Source organism: Barbatula barbatula (assembly GCF_947034865.1).
Source record: "Barbatula barbatula genome assembly, chromosome: 3".
NCBI lineage: Eukaryota > Metazoa > Chordata > Actinopteri > Cypriniformes > Nemacheilidae > Barbatula > Barbatula barbatula.
In genome coordinates this window covers 17010450-17035038 of record NC_136764.1, presented here as the reverse complement: position 1 = coordinate 17035038, position 24589 = coordinate 17010450, and the positions used below count along the sequence as shown (strand labels likewise).

The 24589-nt window shown below is 38.9% G+C and overlaps 4 protein-coding genes across 7 annotated transcripts in view; 2 read left to right on the top strand and 2 right to left on the bottom strand.

The window, feature by feature from the left end:
- The window catches only part of vav3b (vav 3 guanine nucleotide exchange factor b), a 32723-nt gene extending 29255 nt beyond the window's left edge, over nucleotides 1–3468 (bottom strand). Inside the window, exons 1-2 of the mRNA XM_079452759.1 lie at nucleotides 3008–3468; nucleotides 1646–1762 (exon numbers count right to left, since the gene is read on the bottom strand). Coding sequence (XP_079308885.1) covers nucleotides 1646–1762; nucleotides 3008–3211 — 321 coding nt within the window. The 5' untranslated portion in view covers nucleotides 3212–3468. The remainder of the gene's footprint in view (nucleotides 1–1645; nucleotides 1763–3007) is intronic.
- An 810-nt stretch (nucleotides 3469–4278) lies between these two features.
- On the top strand, nucleotides 4279–7142 carry selenoj (selenoprotein J). The gene is made up of 10 exons (XM_079452758.1): nucleotides 4279–4380; nucleotides 4540–4612; nucleotides 4864–5040; nucleotides 5174–5272; nucleotides 5501–5593; nucleotides 5804–5960; nucleotides 6059–6174; nucleotides 6344–6421; nucleotides 6520–6659; nucleotides 6854–7142. Exons 2-10 carry the CDS (start codon nucleotides 4546–4548, stop codon nucleotides 6947–6949), a joined length of 1023 nt encoding a protein of 340 aa, XP_079308884.1. The 5' UTR covers nucleotides 4279–4380; nucleotides 4540–4545; the 3' UTR covers nucleotides 6950–7142.
- A 1196-nt stretch (nucleotides 7143–8338) lies between these two features.
- Nucleotides 8339–13319, top strand: sh3glb1b (SH3-domain GRB2-like endophilin B1b). Of its 3 annotated transcripts, XM_079452755.1 has the most exons (11): nucleotides 8519–8848; nucleotides 9339–9480; nucleotides 9795–9923; nucleotides 10105–10238; nucleotides 10431–10523; nucleotides 10774–10860; nucleotides 11827–11850; nucleotides 12159–12248; nucleotides 12335–12435; nucleotides 12613–12838; nucleotides 12926–13319. In XM_079452755.1, the coding sequence occupies exons 1-11, from the start codon at nucleotides 8786–8788 to the stop codon at nucleotides 13031–13033; spliced, it is 1197 nt and encodes a 398-aa protein (XP_079308881.1). In that variant the 5' UTR covers nucleotides 8519–8785; the 3' UTR covers nucleotides 13034–13319. The 3 variants fall into 3 exon arrangements, with proteins under 3 accessions (XP_079308882.1, XP_079308883.1, XP_079308881.1); XM_079452756.1 differs by lacking the exon at nucleotides 11827–11850 and having other exon boundaries at nucleotides 8339–8848; XM_079452757.1 differs by lacking the exons at nucleotides 10774–10860; nucleotides 11827–11850 and having other exon boundaries at nucleotides 8339–8848.
- A 538-nt stretch (nucleotides 13320–13857) lies between these two features.
- LOC306892332 (rho guanine nucleotide exchange factor 4-like) overlaps nucleotides 13858–24589 on the bottom strand; it is a 30808-nt gene continuing 20076 nt past the window's right edge. For both annotated transcript variants that reach the window (XM_079453365.1, XM_079453366.1), the window contains 10 exons: nucleotides 23039–23187; nucleotides 18646–18822; nucleotides 18191–18385; nucleotides 17086–17265; nucleotides 16773–17005; nucleotides 16562–16691; nucleotides 16351–16482; nucleotides 15882–16125; nucleotides 15549–15626; nucleotides 13858–14875 (listed from right to left, as the gene is read on the bottom strand). In XM_079453365.1, the coding sequence (XP_079309491.1) occupies nucleotides 14724–14875; nucleotides 15549–15626; nucleotides 15882–16125; nucleotides 16351–16482; nucleotides 16562–16691; nucleotides 16773–17005; nucleotides 17086–17265; nucleotides 18191–18385; nucleotides 18646–18822; nucleotides 23039–23187 (1670 nt within the window). In that variant the 3' untranslated portion in view covers nucleotides 13858–14723. The remainder of the gene's footprint in view (nucleotides 14876–15548; nucleotides 15627–15881; nucleotides 16126–16350; nucleotides 16483–16561; nucleotides 16692–16772; nucleotides 17006–17085; nucleotides 17266–18190; nucleotides 18386–18645; nucleotides 18823–23038; nucleotides 23188–24589) is intronic.

Genomic DNA, 24589 nt, shown 5'->3' with positions numbered 1-24589 from the left:
GACACAAGCAACATTTTCAACTATATTCTTAATAAATATGACACTGTATGGTATGACTAAACATGCTGGGATTGGATGTGGCATGGCAATTCAAAGCATGATCAATCTGTCTGAATGCAACAGAAGATAATGTTTTATGGATTTACATCTTACTGTACAGCCATACTTTTATCCATTTCAATTCTGAGCAATTCTGAGATGTATGTCATGTTGTCATTACTTCATAATTTTCTTTAAAGTAGATTTAATGGATAGAGATGTAGCAGGTATATTTACAAGGCTAACTCAAAAATACATTTTAGTAGGTTGCTGCCAGCCGAAGATTATAGCGAGGGATTCATTTAACCCTTGAAGACACGGTGAAATTTATAAATGGGTCAAAGCACTGTAATTTGTTAACATTATTTTTAACTTTAAGCTACGTTTGCTTAATAGGACTAAAGCTGCAAGTTATTGAAAAAGCTTAACTGTTTTGAGAACTGTTAAGATACTGTGGTGCACAGATTTAGTGCATTCGTCTATAGAGCTTGTTAATCGATGTCACACCGCATTGAATATTGCGCCATGCAACATAGGGTTTGACGTCAGCTTCACATTCTATATTCTCCTGTCTAGCCCTATAGAAATGTGATGATTCTACATGAGTCAAACAATGACTCAATTGATCTCCTAGGATGCTTTATTTTATGTTTAAACTCACATAGGGCCGGACTGTAAACCACTGCGCAGGAAGAGAAATGCTGGGAAAAAGATTCTGGAGTAAGTTACTTCTGTGGCTCAGGGAGTTATTACCAGATAAAGACAGCCTAAACATTCAAGAAGAGCTTGTACGTGGGAAGGTTGGGAAAATAAATTAGTTATTTATTACAGGTGACCTTCAGAGGGTAGACATTTTCTCCAAATGTGTATATATTTCTTTGTTCTGATGAACACAGAGAAAGATATTTGGAATAATGCTTATAACCAAACAGATCTCGATACCCATTGACTACCATAGTAGGAAAAATTACGTTATAATTGTTTTTTCTGTTGAACACAAAAGATAACTTTTGAAGAATGTAGGACAATGTAGTCAATGGGTGTTGAGATCAGTTTGGTTATAAGCATTATTCCAAATATCTTTCTCTGTGTTCATCAGAACAAAGAAATGTATACAGATTTGGATTATGGGTGATATATCCCATTAAACCAGGACTATGCCTCAGTTTAATAAGACTAGTTAACTAGTTGACGAACTAAGAACATTACTGGTGTGCATCTTGAGACAAAACCACGGGCAAGTTATTTTCAGTTTAGGCAGCTCAAACTTTCTTTTTAGTCTAAAACAGGCACTAGAAGTACAAGACCCGGATTATGATTGTTGCATAGCTTTTCAAATGCGATCTGTTGATATCTAAAAAGCAGATATTCATATTTTGAAAATACTGTTTAATATTTAAATAAAGTTGCATTTATAATTAGGAACTTTAAAATGTTTAATCCCCTCTCAAGACATTCTGCCTGACCCATTAGCTAATGTTTGCATTTCTAACTGCACTGCAAATTCTTAAAGATTACATGATCAAAAACAATTAATAGTTATAAAAATCTAAAAGTTAGAACTTATACATATAGTACTTAATTTAACTTTTAACATTTTTATTACCTTTCCAAAATCACGGACATCAAAGAGATCGAAGGCATCAAACAATTCACTCTTCTTTATCCCAAATGCATCACAACATGCAGAAAGGAATGTCCGAATGTTCTTTAGGCAGAGGAACTTAAAGAAAAAAGAGATCAGCAAAACAATCACCCTTTCTGATAAAGTAACATGAACAAAAGTTCTTTAAATGTTGCGTGATAACAAGGTATACACCTTTTAAAGGCTTTAAAATACATCATTCTGTACATAATAATACAGGTACTTCAAATGCTTTAAATATGTAATACACAACATTTGTAGCTAGAGTAACAACTTATCACGGGAAAAGGTGCTGAGAGACAAATTAAGGGAATTATTAAAGCTAAGAAATAAAACGAACCTTACTGTAATATGCTAACTAGACAGACTTTTTATATTTCCTAGTAAGTTTACTAGATGGGCAATATTTACGTTTTTATGATTATCTTTCCTTTTAACTAACAAAACCGGCCAACTTATGGTAAGGCCTTTTCATTTACCACTGCTGCACTGCTGAGGACAGTTATCAAGATACAGAAGTGGAAAACAGTTAATTGTATTAAAATGATATAATCAGGTGTAATTTATTTAAAGTAATGTTACACTACTCCAGAGCTACGTTTCCAGATCACAAAATCTCACATGTGGAGATAAAGGCACTTACGCACAATTATGAAAATACACCCTTTTCATGAGTCAGATAACTGCCAAACTATCAGGAATGTCAACAATAATGTTGTTGAAAAATGCTCTTTTCCGCTGTGTGGTGGAGACTGACTGGTCAATGTAGGGCGGTGGCTAGATTTGTGAGTTTAAAAATCAGTTAGATCACACTTGTTATTTTGTCAGGTCACTGGAGTAAAAACGGGGGCATCTGGGAGGAGTTGTTAAAGCCTGGGCAAAACGCCTGAAACTTCTTAGTACAAAACACGAAGGCAAATCAGACAGGGCATTCATCTGGACGACTTGAGTCCCTACCAAAAGCTCATGTTCATTTATAAATTGATGTTTTATTAGCACTGTTCGCCCACTTGTTTTTGACTATTGGATTGACTGAATGATGCTAAAAGTGTATACAAAGACTTCTGTGTATTTCTGTAAAGCGGAGTCTATACTGGCACTGTCCCTTGGGAATCTAGCAGTACTTCAGCACTGGCTAGTACCATAAAGCCTGTAAGCAACCGAATAATACTAGACAGATAGATAGACAGAGTATGGACAAATCTACATAAGTGACAAGTCTAAAGTGAAGTGAAGTCTATGTAAAGTTTACATTACAGGAGGTCATTCAAGTAATGCAAGTATACAATACACTGGAGGCTGTCTACTATTGTTGATGCTCACCTGTGACATCTGTGGTCGGAGATTGATCTCTTTCAGGTTGATGGTGTCAGGTCTGAGGTTATTCAGCAGTTGGCACAAAAGGACACCGTCGCGTAGCGTTTGAGCTAAATCAAAAACCTGCGCCGAATCCGCGGTGACCCGGTGATTCCGGGGCAAAACTTTACAACTAATCAACCATAAACAGCACTGCCTCCAGTACTCCATAGTGAACGCTTAAACTCTGCAAACTGATCAATTCTTTTAACACCGTTGAAGGAAAAAAAGTAGAAATATCCCAAACAGGATGCAGAACTTCAATTTCACTAACGCATCTGTTTTCTTTCAGGCTCGCGTTGTAGCCAATGCTGAGACTTCGTTTTCATCCGTCGTCTCCTCGGAGGACTTTAAATCCCAATGACTGAACCTAGTACGAAAAAGATTCAGCTCATGTATATTAACCGAACAGCTCATGTTTATTAACTGAACGTCACTTCACGAACATCCAATAGTGATTCGTTTCATATGCATATTAAGAGCCAATCGGGTAAATTTGTCCAACTGCGTTTACGCTCCGCTTAGCCTGTTGAAAACTACAATGGGTTACGTATCGCTACAAAGTTATTATCTGTTTATGGTGAGAGAGCTACAATTTTATTATTAATAATATTAACAATTATTGCTTCTAATTGTTTAATACATGTTAGCTTTGTTGTAGGGTTAAATGTGACAGTCGACATAGGAAAAGGAAATAATAAAGGAATAATTCCCATTACTTAAAAATAGTTAAGTCATGTTGTCTTTCAGATATATCAAAAATTAGACACGTTTCGTCATACCTAATAGGCTATTAGTTCAAATGTACACTTACGAGGATTTAAAATACGGCTCAACAATAAATTATTTCAATACCATTTCAATCTTTAATCTTAGAATGTTGATAGAAAGATACAACAAACTAATTCTAAAATTCTATATTAGGTTATTTTAGCTCATGTTCTTTTTAGATTTTGATGCTAAATCATATCGTCTTCACCAAATGACACAAAAAACAACCTGAATTTGTTTATTTTTTGTTTCATTCTAAACGCCATTCCAGCATCTAAGGGTATATTTATGGCGAGAACTAATCTATACACGTCTGATCTTAGTCGACCCATTCACAAGTTGGCGGGATATGTTGCGAAATATATGAAATACTGTATATGACATTATTATATTGTCAAACAGTCTACTTTTCAAACGTGCGACAACGCATGCGCAATACGTCGTGCTGTCACGTGCGTTTTGTGTCCAATCAACAGCGCAGAAGTCGGAAGATAGGTTTCACAACAAACGGATTGTCATTATGTAACTAGCGAACTTCGTACTCGGTTTGAGGAGGTTTACCTACCAAGGTGAGAAATCATATTTGTTCGAAATGCTGTCAAACTATTACAGTTTCACTGCGTAAAGTAGCTACAAATTGCATTGCTTTGCTGTGCTGATGTAACATTGGGTTTGCATGGACGTTACAGTTGATGCTAACATTTCTCCTCCGTGTTTTTATCTTACAGTCCCAGATGGCTCTTGCCCAAGCTGAAAGGGCTATTGGAGCCATTATTGGTGCGGCTGTTGGCGATTCTGCAGGTTTGCTTTTACCATCCGACCATCAGAGAAAATAAATAATCATTTAAATGTAATAATAAAAAATTAAATGTGTTTCCAGAATAATTATGAGGCTGAACTTTGCATGTTATACATGGGTACATATAAGCAACATGCATGCGATATTCCCATGTCATTAGTATCATAGTTGCAATTTACAGTAACTGTTATTTGCAAAATGTCAGTATGACATGGACGCTGTATGTATTGTTGTGATCTGTGTGTATTTGCAGCACAACCACTCCATTGGGTCTATGACTTGCAGAAACTAAGTGTGTTACTCTCTGAAATGCCTCAGCCAGAATTCTGGCCAGAGTCGGCCAATCCATTTTACAGGAGAAACTCTGGGCAGCAGAGCTGTTATGGCGATCAGGCTTTTGTGCTCCTGGAGTCCCTCTCTGAGTCTGGAGGTAATTGATATTAGTTACTAGGACCATTGTGTACTCGTAACACACTGAATCTGACGATATGCATCTCACTTTGTTTGTGGGAATTAGTTTTGTCTTAGTATTTTATTTGTAATATATTTATTTATTTAAACAGGTCTGAGTGTGGACGATTTGAAGCAACGAACCTACAGGTTTTTCGGACCCGGATCTGAATATGACACACCACTCAATGATCCATACAGAGACAAAGGAGGTAGATTCGATTTCCAAAGCTTTGGATTCCAAAATGTACATTTCATATTTTATTGTGTTTTTAGGCGTTGTCACAACTTGGACCTTCCTTGGTTAAATTTGATTATTTTTATAGATATGGAGGACAATTTGGTTTAAGAAACAGACATTTAAAAAAGCGCCTTCACTTCTGTTTGTCATTTAAACAGTCCCCATATGGTGGGGTTTGTAAATTTGTTCTTTTTCCAAGCTCCCAGGCCTCAACTACCTATTGAGGGACCCTGGAGACACGCAAGCCTTAAGAGCTTTATTAAAAATGTGGATGCTGGCAAAGCAGAGACAGGTACCTTGACACGGTCACTTATGTTGCACAATAAGACGATTACTCTTTCTTATTTATTGCTCAGTATTAAAAACCTAAAATCTTAAACTGTATTTTTTGTTAATTTATAGATGGAATACTTTTTGTTTTACACATGTATATTATAATGATCTTACTGTGTTTTAAAAAATATGGAAGAGTCTCTGATGAAACTGTTTTGTGACACTTCAGGTTGTGATATAGATAACCAAATAGATGGAGTGGCAAAGCTTGCTCCCGTTGTTGCCTGCTATGCTGGAAAACCAGAGATGTTGGAGAGGGTTGAGGATGCCATCCGTGTCACTCAAAACAATGACATGTGTTTGGCTGTGACTCTTGCTGCTGCAAGGTTTGTATTATATATAATTGATGACAAGCCTTTTTCATTAAATGTGTTACTTTATAACAAAATAGAACCATTCGGGTGCTAAATATTTCCTCCTCCAGGTTCTTGGAGCATTTCATCCTGAATGGTCCTGATCCACAGGCTATGGAGGCTGTACTGGAACAGCTTAGTAACCCAAACAGAAGTAACCCTCAGGAGTTGGACAAAGCTATAATTGGTATAAACCTCTTGATATTGTTATTAACATTGTTAGCTGGATCCTTATCCAAAGACTCAAAGCAGGTGCTTTTACTAAGCTCTTAGAATCATCTTTTTTTTACACTAGAACTGTGATGGTATTCAAACATGATGTTCTATAATATTCGCCTTATGAATTTCTAATTTAGGGCACATTCATCAAGTAAAAGAGAATCTAAACAAGAAACACAAAGAGCTCATTCCTGCTGTGTTCCCAAACACCTGAGGTTAGTTACCAGTCTTCTGCTGAACTTTTCACCATTTATTATTATTCAGTTCTTTTATCTAGGCCTATTCGTAATGATCCACATAAGATGTCTCTCAGGTTTGCCTGGTGCATTCCAGGCAGCACTGCACGGAGTTCTGACAGCCAAAGCCTATGAGCAGGCTATCCGGGACACCATGAGCTGTGGGGGGTGCACCTGTAGTAGGAGCTCCTTCATTGGAGCCTGCATTGGGGCTCAGGTATGGCATTAGTTCAATTACACCACATCTGTTCTATACATACGGCAAAGAAGTGTTTGTAAATCAGGAATGAATTTTTGTTTATGTTATTAAGTTATCATTGCAACACTTCTCTGTAATTGAGCAATCCACTGAAATAATGAATTGGGTGATTCTGTGCACAGTAACTCTTTCTGTGATTCTCACTGTTTTAGGTTGGGCTTGAAGGAATCCCATCTTCATGGAGAAGCAAGACTTTGCGATACAACACTTTGCTAGATCTAGCAAAAAAAGTTGTTAGTCCTTTATAGGCAAACAAGTTGTTAAATAGGAAAATGAAATATAAAAATGTCAGCTTCCTTTAGGTAATCTTGCAGATTTAATTAGACAATTAATGAAAGTTTTAGCTTTAAACTATGTAAGGTTGGAACTTGATATCTTTGTTCTATTAAATTGCAGCAGTTCATGCAGAAAGGGACATATATTAAACTGACATTTAACACAGAGGACTTGTTTTCTTTCTATATTGTATACCCAAGAAAAAATATAGGGCGGGACTTGATTTCACCCCTGACAACTGATTGGATCGTTAACAGTTTGCAATCTGTCAGTTATTGCAGCCCCGCCTTCGCACCATTACTGGTAAACAGATGTCAAGAGACGTCATTTCGATAAGGGTAGGAGGTTAACGTTTTTGATTAAAGATTAAAACTGCAAATGAATAAAAAGAAGATGTGCACGGATAAATAATTTGTAATAAATACTTCACCACTGCTTAAAACAATTAGATTGATCATTTTTTTATTCAAGCCGACTTTAAGGAGCGTATAAAGATAATAAGGTGCTGATGACGCCATCTGGTGGACATTAGTTAAAGTAACATCAGGTTAACATTTCACAGCAGAAAAAAGTTCAAGTAGAAGAGAAAACACAAGTCTAAATGTCATGAGAACACACTTGATTATTTTATATACTTTAAAAGATGATGTTCATTTGCCTATATCGTTTACCGTTTTTATTATTTCATTATTAAGCAGCTTAATTGCATTTTTTGTTTTCTTTAGCCAATAGAAATAGACATTTTAAGCTTCAATCCCAATGATGATATCTAGTGGACGTTAGAAATCTTACGTAAGGAGAGCAAACATGAAACAGTTGGTCGTAGGCAATATTGTATATTAATTACGAATGTATGCCTAGAGAAACTCAAACTTTAACACGTAAAAAGCTGTAATATAGGGAAACAATTCTATACGTCAAGAATAAATATTTATTTATATACATTTAATGATATACTATATATTTAGAGCACTAAACTGTGTGCTTAGCTATTGTACCGGTGCTCTGTCGATTTGATTGCCTGTCAAATGTTCCTACCGCAGGGCAAAACTTAATGTAATCTAAACCACATGGACAAAATAAACAGGATTAATTTACAGTGCAAAATAACCTATCAATACCAGCAGGATGATTTTAAAGCTCAAACAATTAATATTGATGTGCGCATGTCTTGTATGACAATCTGACGGGTAGGGTGACATTTCAGAACACCTGTTTGTATTTTTTGTTTTATTAATATAATAAACATGAATGTAACACACGCACTAATGTCATAATCTCATTCACTAATAAAACTACACGTAAACCTGGCACACATCATCGACCGTGGCCTTTTTATTACTGAGAGAAGCCATAGCTTTATTGCTGCCACCTAGTGGACATTAGAAAATGTTATTAGAAAAGCTGTTTTTATATACATTATACTGTATTATTAATACGTTATATTATAAATCCTGTCCAAGGAGTTACAAACGAGCTTATGTTTCTCAGAAGATTTTGATTTGGAGTTTATGATTTTAAACTTTCGTTGGTTTGTTCTTCCCCTTTTTACTCCCTCCCTCACTTCAACAGCTGCTGCTCCACGTTAGCAGCTATACCACTGACACATACAGACACCGGACAGCTAAAACGACAGCTTCTCACGTTTAGGTTTCGATAGTCTTTTCTCCCCATCGCAGTTATTACATGGACTACAAGATTATCACAACACAACGACCTGAATTCAGCGTTTTGGCCGAACGAAGAACTGTAGCAGGCTAATCTGTTTATGCTAACGGACTGGAGCTTTCACACATAAACACACAAACATGGAGTTCAACGTTAGACGGCTGGCAGCTGATGCTGGCACTTTCCTCAGTCGTGCAGTTCAGGTAAAACGTTGAAACACATCAAGTTATTATATGTTGACGTAAGCTTGTTGTGTATCGTTACTGTAAGACTGTCGTAAGCATATTACTGCCTGTCCACAGTTTGTCAAGTCAAATATAATGTGTTTACTGATGATGACTGTAGTAAATTCATTCAATTAAGTTGCTTCCATATTAGTAAGTCGTAAGTTTGGTCTAAATAAAATGGATAGTCATACATATAAATACAAATTCTGACATCATTTCAGTCCATGATGTAACAGTATTGCTAACATTCTTCCTAATATGTTACTTAAAAAAGTTAGTAATACAGGTATGAAATGACACGAGGGTGAGCAAATGATGGGAGAATTTTCACTTTAAGTGTGAAGCACCAACTGTATAGATAGTGTGTGATAGCATCAAAATGTCTAGATAACAATAATTACAAAAACTACAAACTGTAAACATGTGCTAATGGAGCATTTGAATGTTTGGATTATGTGGCGTTAAGTTCACAGAGGAGAAGCTCGGGCAATCGGAAAGAACCGAATTAGATGCCCACCTGGAGACCCTATTGAACCGGGCTGAATCCACTAAACAATGGACGGAGAAGATCATGAAACAGACAGAAGTTGTGCTTCAGCCCAACCCCAGTAAGATATGAACATTCATGTATATGGAAAGGTCACTGTAAACTACATGCTTATTATACTGTCAATTCAGAGGAAGCAAACTCGCAAGTCAGGGTTAGAGTTGTTAAGCGTAAAGTCAGTTTTTTCTCTATGCTAAGGACCACATTTCCGAACAACATGGGAAGAGGTCTTCATTAAAAACACACATCCAATGTAAATCTGTAAGATTTTCAGCAGCAGTATTTTGCCTGTGGACGAAAGGACTTGCTTAACAGGATGCATGTGGTCTCATCTGACTCTCGCTGGTCTTAATTGAATGTGTCTGATGTGGGTAGATGTCAGGATGGAGGAGTTTCTTTACGAGATGCTGGACAAGAAAATCCCATCACGTGCCAACAACCACGAGTTGCTGGGGGAGTGCATGATCGACTCGGGGCACGAGTTCGGACCTGGAACAGCATACGGTATATTAAGGCTAATTCGCATCGCTTTATTGATAGGATTCGCGTAATCAAAATTCTCAATACACTCACACTTCACCCAGCGTCTTGCTGGTATTGCATTTTTTTTACCAGAAGATTGAACTCATCCGTTTTGTGTTTGGATAAATGCAAAGATGTCCTCTCATCCTGTTATGTGCTACAGGAAGTGCTCTCATTAAATGTGGGGAAACTGAGAAGCTGTTAGGCAGCGCGGAGAAAGAATTAATCCAGAGCTCTGCTATCAATTTTCTGACTCCTTTAAGGAACTTCATTGAGGGTGATTATAAAACCTTATTGGTAAGCAAAAGAGTGCTTATGGGTCTTATTTACTACCTGTGTGTGAACAAGCAGACATGATTCAGAGTCAAATTTAGAACAGTCAAACCAGGAGCTTTTCATCTGTTAGCACATTTATGTGCATACAAACACACTTGTTCTGAGCGTACGGGAATTTTGTCCATTTCTCAATTGGTGTGTTTTTCTTCACAGAGAGAGCGGAAACTGCTTCAAAATAAACGTCTGGATCTGGATGCAGCCAAAAACAGACTGAAGAAGGCCAGAGTGGCTGATGCACGCTCTGCAGTTAGTATTACACACACACAGATTTGAATGATCAGCTATTTTCCTTCTTTAAATGTTTTGCTTAACCATAGGTTCCGTTTTAACAGTCTGCTTTAGACTGTAGAGAGGAGAAATTCAAATAGTCTGTAATAATGATTGTCCTTTTCTCATGTGTGTTTGCTTGGTGTCTTTGGATCACTAACCTGTATTGTTTTCCCAGTTCTCTCTCATTATATTTCTCGTCTGTTTGCTTACCTGCCTCCGTCTGCAGGAGCTGAACTCAACCCCTCCGCTGGGAGAGGAGTATGTGGCTCACTTTTCTTACATGCTAAGCTTCTTGCATGTCAGGTGGCTAAAGGTTTGTCTGCTGTGCCAAATGAAACATCTGCCCTCTTTTGCCCTTCTCAAAATGTTTGGAGATGCCAAAGCTCATTTTGACAAACCACTTTTTGTAAATGTATTAATTTGTTGTGGTCATTCACACATCTTGGTATAATCTGTATAAGGGCAACAGAATGCAGTTCTTGTATGTTGTGTCTCTCTCGTTCTTGCTTTCTTTTTATTTTGCTGCCAGCATACGACTCGCTATGTGTGTCTGTAAATGACTATCTACAGCACGATTTGTATACAGGTAAAGTGGGTTTGTTCAGTCTCATTGTTGTTCTTGTTCTTTGGATACCTAAAGAATAAAAACTTGAGAACCTTTTTTTATCAAGTTTACTTGTATAGTGTTGATACTATATTCTGTTGAGACATGATCATAATTTTTACAAAGCATGTTTGCAAACCCTCATTATTTTTGCAATTGTGTTGCTTTAACAAATTTGGAATCTCTGTACTGTTCCAGGAAGGTAGTCCTTATCTCAAGAACAAATGAGACTATCAGAAGTATGAAGCCATACACACAGCACAGAGCAAAGGAAGGGTACAAGCATCACTATGTTATGATTTTACGGTTCTATATGCTAAAACATTTACAACACTTTAGAAAATTAAGTTTATTACCTGTGTTCATAAGGTTCAATTTGTCTTGTGTTGTGCATGAATGCATGTGTAAATGTTCATATAGTGTGTACTGCACACACGCACACTGGGCAAGTCAAGCCCTTCTTGCCTTTGTTTGCTTCCTCCTTTGCTATTTCTTGTTGATAGTAAACTGCTTCCTTGTCACAGAATGTGTTTGTGCACGAGTGGTGACATCATTAGCTTCCTCTTTCATAACAAAAACAGACAGTTCATTGTCTGCGAGTTGTGATCAGTTTGTGGTTTGGATCTTATTCCTGTACCTGATGAGTTTGTCAATGTTTGTCTGAATGCTGGCCAGCTGGGGACTGAGAAGGTGCAGCAGGTAAGTGGGGGATGCAATCACAGTCCTCCGTGTTTGTCTAGACCTGTAGAAAGAACACCTTTATGAGGGATGCAATGGGATTATGCTACTGATTATGAGCTCAGGCTTTGGGAAACTGCAGTATTGTATTGACAAGAATCCAACATCACGCCTTTTTCAACCAGAGGAAGCTTGGTTATTTATAATCCCACTTGACTCACTGTCCCATTTACTTATCACATAGAAAGCAGTGCAGACTGTATGTCAATGTAGTGATGGTGAGGTACATGCATCTCGGTCAGAGTTGTTTTTGTGTTTTTTCCCATCAGGCAGAGACAGAACTGAGGATAGCACAGAGTGAGTTTGACCGGCAGGCTGAGATCACCAGACTCTTATTGGAGGGCATCAGCAGCACTCATGTATGCTACCATATACTATGCTGTGTATACAGAATACATTTGTAAAGTTTGTTTATGTGTCATGATGTCCTTTCCTGTCAAATCAGGCTCATCATTTGCGTTGTCTGAACGACTTTGTGGATGCCCAAACTGCTTATTATGCACAGTGTTACCAGTACATGGTTAATCTGCAGAAACAGCTGGGAAGGTTGGCATATTATTAATCTTGTGAATGTTTACTTTGATGTTTACTAAATACATAAACAGGCAAATCCCGATGTAAGTTTTTCCTTTTTGTGTGCTGTGGGATATATATGTGGTTCGTGTTATATTTAACCCACCAGTGTAGAAGGCCAATGGTAACGGGTGTCTTGTTTTCCTCCAGCTTTCCTTCTACATTCAGCACTAATAACAATCAGACAGGTGGTAACTCCTCCGCTAGTGTCTCCGTTCCGACCGTACCGGCGGCTGCCTCTCTGCCAGCACCTCCACCCAGCCAGGCCTCACCTGCTCTTAATGAACTCCGCAGCACCTCCGGTATACGTAAGGCCCGTGTACTGTACGACTATGACGCAGACAGCAGTAGTGAGCTTTCTCTACTTTCCGATGAGGTGAGTGAAAATTCAGTTTGCTAGATGAAAAACAGTCGATTGGGTGTTTTTTTCATGGGAGTGTTTGTGCATGTGCTTCCTTGAAAGGTGATCACCGTGACCAGTGTGCCAGGCATGGACTCTGATTGGCTGATGGGTCAACGGGGCAATCAGAAAGGCAAAGTGCCAATTACCTACCTAGAGCTGCTCAATTGAGTGGCAGAGCAGATAACACTCATGATGTGAGTTTGACAGCAGTAACACTCCAGATGTGATCGCAGGATTACACATTCATGTTGTGCAAACCAATATCAAGTCTTTTACACTGCCATGTCTTATTGTCTGAGCTCAAGGGGTGTCATAGTACCCTTACAGTAACTAAATGCAGCCTGAGATTGTCAACTATTTCTTTGATGTATGTGCCAACTGATTTGTTTTATTGCTTAACCTATTTGATTTTGCTATAATGTGCTATGGTGCTTGAATAAATATTATATGAACAAGTTTGGTGTTGTTGTCTTGTAAATTTTTGTACTTATCCTTTATATTATCCTTAGTGTGGGTAATGTGATTATTGCTTTGGTCTTTAATTGTATTGGTCACAGTTGGTAATGACTTTGAATGTAGGAAGAGAGAGACGCTGTCATGAATTTCAACCACTAGATGGCAGTATTTTCTTTAAGTAAACTTTTCTTTAAGGGAAAGTTCACCCCAAAATGTAAATTTGTTTATTTTCTCACCTTTACGTAAGTTCAAACCTGTATGGCTTTCGTTCTTCTGCAGAACACAAAATAATATATTTTGAAGAATGATGGTAACAGAAAACCGCTGGTCCACTTTGACACGAATTGGTTTTGTGAATGGGGACCAACGGTTTTTGTTTACCAATATTCTTTAAAATATGTTCTGCAGAACAAAGAAAGTCATACAGGTTTGAAATGACAAGAGGGTGAGTTAATGATGACAGAATTCTCCTTTTGGGGTGAACTGTCCCTTTAAAACCGAAGCGTAAAATCTACTCAAATAAAAGGCACAGAAATATCATCATCATAACACTTACAAATGTATTTTATTAACATACTTTGTTCTGTGGTCAAAGGTAATATACATATTTGACACGACCGCCAAGCATACTCTTTAATTTAATAATACAAATATCTATCTGAATGACAGAATTCTGAGGAATTTATTTGGGTTGAAATTGTTGGGTTTCACAGCAAATTCATGCAACCCCATTACAATATCCGAGTTACGTTTTGAATGGCCCTTCAAAGTGAAGTTTGTTACCGAAGAGTTATTTAGGCAGCAGAATCAAATGAGCACATACATGAAATGCTCATCTGAACGGGTGGGACTCATGGGACTTTGTGTGGGTATAATTCAGAGGCTTAATGAGGAGAAATTTCAGCTTAGTTTGCATACTCAGACTGACATATTGACAGATTTCTCTTGACAGCCTTGAGGAAGTTAATACAGTAATAAATCTCAACACAATCGATACCTTGTGCAAAACCCTTTTAAACTTTAAACATCATCATGGGTCACACTAAAGTATCAAATCACATATAAAAGCTAGTAGTTGGGCACTGTGGATAGCTGGCATACATTGAAAAAATTGAAAATAAATTAACCAACATGGAAAGAAGTCCTTTCTTCAAGCCTTTCGACAAAGCGGTCAAAGCGTGTCCGTATGATGACTTGCAGCAGTTCTGAAAATTGAAGCGGTCGAGCAGTCTTTTCAATGTAAATAACATAGCAGGAATGCCCTCCTCACAACGGTCAATGTCTGGGAGTGATGCAGTGATTGTAACAACCCATAAAGTGCTTTCGCATTTGGACAATAAAAAAATGTTACACTGGGATAAAATCACGAGTTCAGGGCAGGCAAAACCTTGAGTCCAGTCCCTCACTTTTTGAAAGGTGTTAGGATATTGTGCCAGAAATTGGAGGTCTTGCGTTTGGGTTCAGCCAACATGATGACTTGCTGCTGGGGAAGGGAGGTGGGGAGCGTGGGATGCTTCTGACGCAGCAGGAAGTCATAGTAGGGCCTGGTCACAGCTGCAGGGTGGAGGACATAAACAAGGGGTCATTACTCTGGAAACTGGCACACACATTTATTTCATTAGAGAATGGCGTGACCTAGCATGGTTTTAGTATGTGAGACTACCTTAATTTAGCTGTCGATTTAAGTTGGGCCACTTTGTCATACTGTGACATATTAATGGTTTTAGTGTCTTTAAAAGCACAAGGATTGCTAGTCGATTACGTGGACTAGACGTGCCTTAGAAGGGGTTAAATCACACTAACATACTCTAGAATTACCCTTGACTACTCGATTGTCTCTCTACTCTGAGAGGACACCCAGGATATCGCCCTGCGCAGGACCCCAGGGGGCACCCTAACCCCCTGCCCCTGCCTGCGCTGCGGGGCATCAGGGAGGAGAGGTGAAGTTAAGGTGGCCCTGGGCGACAGAGGTCCTGGAGGTTCAGAAAAACGCAGACACTTGGAAGTTTTTGGGTGAAGAAGTGAAGGTGCTCTGAGTGCCAGCAAGTGCTGTAAAGCTAATGCTTTTCAAACACAAATGCAGTGATAGTGAACAACACAACACACGAACATGATCTTTACTAAACACAACGTGCTAAACAGGAATACTTTCACCCGTCATACTTTGACGCGATTATATATTATATTTTATATTTTAGAGAATGCAAGTGTGTAAAAATCATCTCACCTTTAGGCTTTCCTGTTGGATGACTTTTAGATGCATTCAGCATGGCCTGCTTCTTTTGGACCTCTGTGATCGTGAAACCTGGTTTGGAGAAGAAACAAAAACATTAATGTGCTTTGTGATTCTAACTTTTGTGAAAAATTCAAATTCATGACAATATCACTGGAAAGGTCTATGCATCTAGAATCCACATTTGACTAGTTCAATACGATATAAACTACGTAGAAAAAGTAAATGGTCATCTGCCATGGTCTGTTTTTTATACATTGAAGTGTAACACTTATGAGTGTTGTAATAAGTATTGCTTCTGATTATTATTTCTAGAGTGATGTTCACCTGTTTCAAGGTCATGCTGGACCTGTTCCCGTTCGTCTGTAAAGGCCCGCAGCCAGCGCTGCTTCTGCTCGGGTTTCTTGGCACACAGAAGGTGAACCTCCTCTCCTCCAGGAGAACACAATTTCAAGGCATTCTTCACACTCACATTAAAGTCCTTATCCTTCCCATCTTCTACATCAACCACTTGCATCTGATCCATGTCTAACCGACCCTTGTAATACAGGATGTCCCTCCGAAGCAGATCCTGCGGGGACAGTAAATCAACTTATCAATACACAATAATTGAATTAGCATTCACTCAGAAACAAATGGCACAAATGCTCTCAACGTAAATTTGAGTAAATTAGAGTAAATTAGTATGTGCTGTAGTTAAAATAGTATAGAGCATGATGCTAGCAATAAAAATATCAACAAATAAATGTGTACATTAAATAGAAATGCTAAACACTTCACTGTAACACTGACTCACCTTTTTACAAAAAACCAACTGGTGGTCAAATAGGAAGAACATTCGCTGTTGGCCTTTGGCCTGTGGCTGGGAGATCTTGGTCAGGTCTCCTGAGAAAATCAGGTCAGAGCTTCTGCTCAATATGTCTTCACCCTTACAAGAGGAAAAGAGGCTGTAAGAGCTTGCTCAGATAAAAGCGAAACAGTATGAAGTGATGAGGTCTGTGTTTTACCTCCCAGTCCTCTATGGAGCTCTGCCACTGAGCAATTTTGTCAATGTTCTCCAGACGCCTCTTTCTCTCATTGATCAGTCTGGCCACATTCTTCATTGCGTTTAAGGCAGCCTCCACGTCCTTATAATCTCTGAACACAAAGACTCGGTTATGAACATTGCACCAAGGCAGAGTATACCAGATCTACAGTACTATGACAGAAGATCAGCACCTGTGTTGTGGGTTGGTATACTTGAGCAGTTCAGCCAGCTGTAGAGGGTACTTGCAGATCTTTTGCACAGGAGTAAGCAGGAACCCATCCAGAGAAATGTCAATCATCTTCTGCAGCAAGCGACAGGCCTCAAAGAAGAAGACATACTTCTTAATCTTCATGAGTTTGGAGAGCTGCACGCAGGCATTGGGGTGGTTGTTGCAGTACTCAGAGTAGATCTGGAAGTGTGTTTGCTGGATAGACAAAAGAAAGAAACTGAATAAATATCTGTGGAAATCTGCAAATCAGAAAGAGGCCTTTGAAGTCAGCTTACATGCTCTAAGAAGCACGAGCCGATCTCACTGAGGTGTGGCTGATCTTTGTTGAATTTCTTCTCCAAGGCTTTGAGGAACTTCTTTTGAAAGCGGTACAGCTCATCGATGTTGCCAAAAATAGTACGCAGTTGCTCTTCGGTAAACATGTCTGTCCTCTTCCGACACTGCTTTATATAGCCCTGGAAGTCATTAAAGAGCCGTCAAACCCTCCATGCTACAAGCACTAAAACTTTCGTGCAAGCACAAAGTTATTTTTAGCAGACAGCGGGGCTTGTCTTATTGGCATTGTATAAACTGCTTTGGCATGCAAAAAAAGAACAATCGTTAAAATCGAACAAAAATGTACATGGTTAGCCAGATGAACCCATTGGCACATCTTACCCCACTATCCATTTGTGATGTGATACGTATAGAAGCTGGGGTACATCTATGAACTCTTTCCCCACCAGCATTAAAAAAGTTTCACTTTGATAGTCATCCGAATATTTTCTTTTATGAATATATGAACATAAATCAAATTAAAAAGATAAGAGCCCCTGCTTTTATCTTAAAACGTGGATGTGCAAATTTGCTATTCGCTTTTAAAGAAACAGTACTTTTTCATTTATTTAATACTGTAATGTCATTTTTTATTGGTGAGATATTTGCAAGATCCAGTGACAAACAAACATAAAGGGCGACTTATAATAATAATTTTTGATTATTTAATCACCAAATATGGACATATAAGGTTTCAGTAGGACAGCAGCATTATTGTATTCTCTCTTGTAGAATCGTTCCTATTTCATCACCCTTTTGATTGTGGATATGCAACATTTTGAAAAAAAAAGCTAGAAAAATAGCTTAGATTGTATTAAGAACCATTATCAAAATAGCATTTACTGCTTTTAGATTCAGATGCTGTACTTGTTCAGAAGATGGCTAACAGTGGCCCCTACTGTATGACAGTTAAAACGTTAAGCATGCTTTGTTCCTTTCTCGTTCTATTCATCAGGTCCTTTTCCAAGGTACTCCACACACACTACAATGATATGTAACAAGATCCACACACTGAGGTGGAACTGATCAATGTGAGCCATGTGATAAAGTGAGAGAGGAACTGACCTCACAGATGTCTTTCAGGTGTTTGATGTAATCCCTCTCTGTGCTCATGATCTCATTGATAACATTGGCTCTCATCTGCTCCTTGCAGGGCAGACCGGGTCCTAAGGGTCCCCCTAAGCCGGCCCCACCCCCCTCTGTGACCCCGTCCAGATGGGCTAGATACTCATCCATGGGCTCATCCTGGTTCACTCGTAACTACCAATAACAAAGATAATAGTTCACAATATAATAAATAATATACATTGATTCATATTTTACCAATATCATTTTGTTTACAGCGTCACACATATACACTTCAGTACAGGCAGCTAAAAAACAAGCTTAAAAACCTGCTTTCCTAAAAACACACCGAAGATACCGACCCCCTCAAGGTAGAGTAATGCAATAATATTGACATAATGTGACAGTAATCTAATCTTCTTTGTAGCAGGAGTGAGATGTCTGTTCTCTTTTACCCGAACAAAGCTGGCAGGGAACCAGCCTTCGCTGTCCAGCACCCGGCCCCACCACCACTCCTTGTTCGTGGCGTCCACTACTTCGATGACATCCCCAGCCTTGAAGCCCAGCTCCTGGTCGTCCATGGTGACATGGTCCCATAGAGCCTCCGCGCACACGCTGCCATCACTGATCAGCTATTGAGACACACATAAATACAGTAAAACTCCATACAATGTACAAAACGGTGCCACATGAAAATCAAGTCTACAGCCAATCATTGCCAAGGCTTTATTCAACGTATGTAACTGGTACATGGAATATCTTGTCGCTTTTGCTGTTAATAAACACTGTAGAGGGATCAGCACAATTGGAAAAAGGAATGGTTAACATGAGCACATTAGTAACAAGTGATAGGAATAATAGGTATGTTTACTAGATGGTTCGGTGAGCCGTGATGGCTGTAAAAGGGCAAGTTCAGCGTTGGCTCTTTATAGATCATAAAATAGTTCCTGTATTTAAATTTTCATGTGCCCAAGGGTGGAATTTTTATTAAAATGTCATCATGCAAAAGGTGATAAATCCTGTGGAATAATTTGACAGTTTTATTCCAATATACAGTATCAGATTTATACCCATTTATACCCTGTGTTAATCAAATCCAAACTGCATTGTATTCCTTAAACATTGCCGAATTGAGCCTTTGGATTTCCCATGACAAGCCATTTTAATTTTCCGCCTTTGCTTACCAAGATCAGCTTTGCAACTGAAACAAAAGTGCAGGATAATATAATACCACCTCATTTAGCTTGAAATGCTGCCAAGCTTAACCATCTCAACGGTGCAGCAAAACATGATCTATGACGGCACTTTTGATGATGTCATAATACAGCATCCACGCAGTGTAATCACACTGAACTCTCATGGTGATGCATTGGAAGGCTGTATTGACACCCCCTGAATCCAGAGCATCCGCTGCATTCTCAACACACAGCTATAACTATGTAGCCTGTTGCCTAGCGACACTCCCACATACGTTCCCATTTGCCTCCTCTTCACGGCCTGTGAGTTACAGCTTCTTGGTTCTTTCCAAGACTCTACAAGAAGAGACAGCTTTGGCATTCATACTACAGGACAAATAAACAATAAAAATGAAGCAAAATAAACTAATTGTAAATGAATGTGGATTGTTTGTGTTTGTAAAACTGGTCCGGCTCTTCTAGTTTTCTATCGTAATACAGTAAATGCACAGCATCTGACAAAAAAAGATGATCTAAACCATGATGTGCCATTTGTTTGTCAAAAACAGAACCTGACTGATGTTGTAGAATCCTCTGGGTATCTGATCTGAACTTGCTGATTCTGGCATAAAACAAATCCATACATCCACAAGAGTGCCATTACAGCAGTAATTGTTGTCACTACTCAAAAAATAGACATCAACAATAAAAATCAACAATTAGAGTTGAAAATATATTTAAAAATTGTTATTCAAAGGTTTCCACACATGAATACCCAAATAAAGCATTTACACTCCCAGAACCAGTCAATTTAAAATTAAAGAGTAACCCCCAACCTCCACCCTACAAACCACTCAGGACCCTTTTACGCCATTACCACTCTGTGACAAGCTTATAAATAATTCACACACCCGCTGTCTCATCACTTCAGCCTGAAAGCTGCCAGACTCATACACACACATGCACAGTCACACCCATTCCAGTTACCTGTACTACTTGATGTCTGCATCTTGAAAACCCATCCACGAGTGAGAGGGAGTAACTTTCCCTCCTCCTCTCCAGCCCTCCCCTACTCCTCCCGCACCTTCTCCTCACTGCGGTTGCGCTCTACTGGAAGGCCAGTAGAAACATCAGTACCACATTGATGATGACCATCAGCATCATGATGACGAACACGACCACCTTCTGGGCCTCCGGGCTGAGGTTGCAGCGCAACAGGAAGTCAGTCAGGCTCTGCCGAGATGCCGTTCGCTGGCCTCCTCGAGCCATGGCGCCGGGACCCCCCTTGCCTAAAGGTCTGCGAACGATCGTTTGGCAGCACACGGTTCCACGCCCGAGTCCGCTCGGTATTCTTCGTAAAGTACAGTTAGGTGCGCGAGGGGTGGGAGAGCCTCCACGTCCACAGTTACCTGCTCATTACCTTTTTGTTCCCGTCTCTCGCTTTTTCTCTCCCTCTCTCTCGTGCGCTCCCTCGCTCTCTACCGTCTCTTCTTTTGTGCTATTTCCTCTGCGCTGCTGATGTCAGGAGCAGGGGTGGATGTGTCTCTCCGCTTCCATCTATTTTTCTCCTTTTATCTTTATGTTTTTCTCTCAGACCCCTCGTGTCTCCTCCTCGCTTTGTCCTCCCTTTTGCTGGCTCGCTCTCATCCGACAACGATGAACCTTTTAAATGCGCGTCCGTGTTATTCTCTCGGATCAGACTAGCGCACAACCTTTTAACATCTCATTTGATAAACGACAACCTGAGGGCCAGAAACGGTTGCTCCATCTGTGCTTAGCGGCAATAGCAGAGAAAACCAACCATCCATCTCTCTGTATTGACTTCTGTTTTCCTCCTATTTTTTTCTTCTTTTCCTTCTCAGCCAATCGGGTGGCGGTGCTGCAGAGCGTATCCAGGATACCAGAGTAGCGGAGGCTGGCCTTAGCGGCAGCAGCAGGGGAGAGGGTGGGGGAGGGTGGCGAGAGAATGCGGTACTATCCTGTCATGACGCCAGCCTCTCATTGGCTGCACGAGCTGCCCGTCGTACAGCCTTCCAAATGCTAGCACGTCCTGCGTGTCTTCTTGAGTCAGTGCTTTGAGACGGTAATTCTGTTTGAGATATTAAATATTGGCTGTGTGACGTGCAGAGCAGCTTTTGAGCTTTTATTTCCTGACCCAGGCCAATGTTGGATTAACGCATCCCCGCACAGCTCTTTCCCGAGCATCAATTTGGGCCCAGCTAATGGGATTAGTGCAGGCCTCAAATTCCCATAACCTGCTGTCTCACTTTCTTCACACTCGTCTGCGCACGAGTCTCATCTGCACTGTCACACAGCATTGAAGCATACCTTTAAAGTTAGCAGCTGTCTACCTGACACACACAAACTAGCACTCGGTCTTACAAAACCCTTCTCCTATAAAAGACTGGCTAAAATGTGCCCCTATCCCTCATTCCATCCCAGATGTCCCAAAATCCCATCTTTTCTTCAATTGAACACAACAAATCATTTTATATTAAAATGCCATCTTGTCAGCTTTTTATATGAGGTTAACATGGCGAATGCGCTAAAAAAACACAAAAACTCCAGTGGGTTAATAAATGTCTTCTGAAGCAATGCGATACATTCATAGAGGAAACAGTTCATATTTATAAGCTATTTAGAGATTAATATATCACATATCCATGGGAACAAACATTTCAGTTTAAATGTGGCGGCATGTCAATACTGCAGAAACTTGCGTGTCTCGTGACTACACATGCAAGTATAAAGATATGACATATGTGAAGCTCAAAGTATTAATTATAGGTTTACCCCAAAATAAAAATGTATTCACCCTCATGTGGTTCTAAACCTATATGACTCTTCACAAAATGTGGTTTTGTGTCCATACAATGGAAGTCAATAGGGTCCAATTTCAGTTGGTAAACATCATTCTTCCAAATATCATCTTTTAGTGTTTTGCAGACTACTCCTGAATCATTTTTTCTCACATTGTACATTTCTCACATTGTTGACTGTGATATAAGATCCCATGACTGCATTTTAATACAAAATGATTTATGTTCAACTGAACAACGGAAGTCATTTACATCTGGGATGGCATGTGGTAAAATATGAGACAATTATCATATTTTGGTGAACTATTTCTTTAAGCTGCCTACAAGATGGATGTTTTGATGTATGTTTCATATTTGAAGCACGTGTGGGATGAGATACATGCAACCCTACTTATGAACAACAACAGTGATTGCTTCCCTGTGTAAAACAATGACAATGATCTGCGATCTTCCCATAAATTTGTTTCAGGGCCCCTTATAAGGACAGAAATAAAAATGACAAAAACAACAGCATCAGCACCGGGTTTCTGTGCAGCTCAGTGCACATTGAGCTACCAGAGGCCAGGCTTTGATTAGATTTTTCTGCTGTTTCTCACTAAAACGCTGAACGCTGAATCTACGGAGCGGTGCTTTGAACTGAACCCAAACCACAATATTCCATAAGAAACATACAGTAGATGACTGAAAAGTTTTAAGCCAAAAATATAAATGAGTTTTTATTATTACAAAACTACGGTACAATGTTTTTTTTACTATTTATTGGCGCTATAAATCCTAATATAAGATAAAAGCAGTTAAAAAACTGTCTTAATGCAAGTAAATTGCAACACACAGGTACAGATTATATGACCAACCTCATTTATCGCCAGCTGCTCTCCTCCTCCTCCTCCTGGGTGTCCGAAACGGTTAGAGGAGCTGCGAAACTCATTGTACAGGTCATCTTCACTCCCCACCTCCTCAGCGAGTCCAGACTTGTCTTGCGATCCATCAGTTATCACCAACGCTGGAATATAAAACACAAAACTCAATGTCACAGTCCTGCAACATTAGGCCTCGAGTTTCTTAAACACAGATTAGTATTAGTCATGGGCCTGTGTATTTTTGTGTTTGACTGGTCATGTGATCCCAACATCTTAAAAGAGAACACCAGTTCTTCATCTCTAGTTAGTGTACATCATTTTCTAAATATATTTTAAAAATATTGTTTATTTATTTAGCCCACACTTATTTTTTACTGTATATATAAAACCTTTTAAAGGGGCAATGTACAGTACAATGTATTTGACCCTCCTGCACTTCAAAGCAAGATCAAAATCTTCGGAAAACTGTCCTGACTGGATTCTTAAACATCAAGTCTTGAAAATAGTCAGCAAAAAAACACATTTATATAATAATAACATAAATACATGGAAATAATAGTTCTCTGTTATTTTCCTTCGTTCTTTTCCCATGCCTAATGAAACTAGAGATTGAATGGTGTGAGACTTTTTGTTTTGCTTAGTTTTTTTAAAGAATTTGAAGCATCTATGAAAACCAACAGGTTTCTTTGGTTTCTGCAGAATCTTAATTCAGAGAACTCAGCAATCAAATGTACAAGAAATATATACAAATCTAAAAGTTATGTTTTGTCCTAATATGTGATTTCAAATAAGTTTGAGAAAAAAGTAAATAATTTACATTTGCATTAGGGATGCACCGAAATCAAAATTTGTTTAAATGATTCAAATGAAACAACAAAGGCCGAATGCCCAATACCGGACATGTTTTTTGTGTGCATTTTTTCACTATTTCGCTAACTGAATGATCAAAATTTACTTTTTATATTTTGTCTTGCTTTTCAATATAATTGACCTTAAAATATCAAATTGAGCAAAGCAAGTACATTAAAAATAAAAATATTGAGCCCTCTCCCTTACTCAATGGACTAAGTGACTGCATAAAATAATCTTATGTACTCTGTTCACCTAAAACAAAGAAGTTCATTAAAAAGTGTAATTTAACATTATTCAACATCCATGCAAGCAATTCATGCTGAGGCCCTTTAAGTTCACTTCGCTCTAAACTCCGCCCACAAAAGTTGACTGACTGTTCTCTCAGAGGGTGTACTGGGGATGCACAGACATAGCTTGACATGAATTTATGATGTACAATGAGAGCTGTTGTTAATGAATATTATTTTTGCCTTTCTGTTGTTGATCATAAATCATAATAAAGAAATAAAGGAAAGGGAACTGTGCGCACACCACCACTGTGCAATGTCAAAGGAGGTTTGAAGTACAGTCTACCGGTAACAGCGATTTCGTCCTGAAATGTACGCTGTATCTCATTAATAGTTGCTTTGTTAAAACGTGCACATCACATGAATATGAGAAACTTAAAACATTGCTGTTATACTACTCAGAGCT

Bases quoted from the DNA above. Each gene is read 5' to 3' on its own strand.
- sh3glb1b (XM_079452755.1), top strand. From the start codon at position 8,786: ATGGAGTTCAACGTTAGACGGCTGGCAGCTGATGCTGGCACTTTCCTC. The intron at 10,861-11,826 runs GTTTGTCTGCTG...AATGCTGGCCAG, and splicing joins TGCATGTCAGGTGGCTAAAG to CTGGGGACTGAGAAGGTGCA. The intron at 12,249-12,334 runs GTATGCTACCAT...CTGTCAAATCAG, and splicing joins AGGGCATCAGCAGCACTCAT to GCTCATCATTTGCGTTGTCT.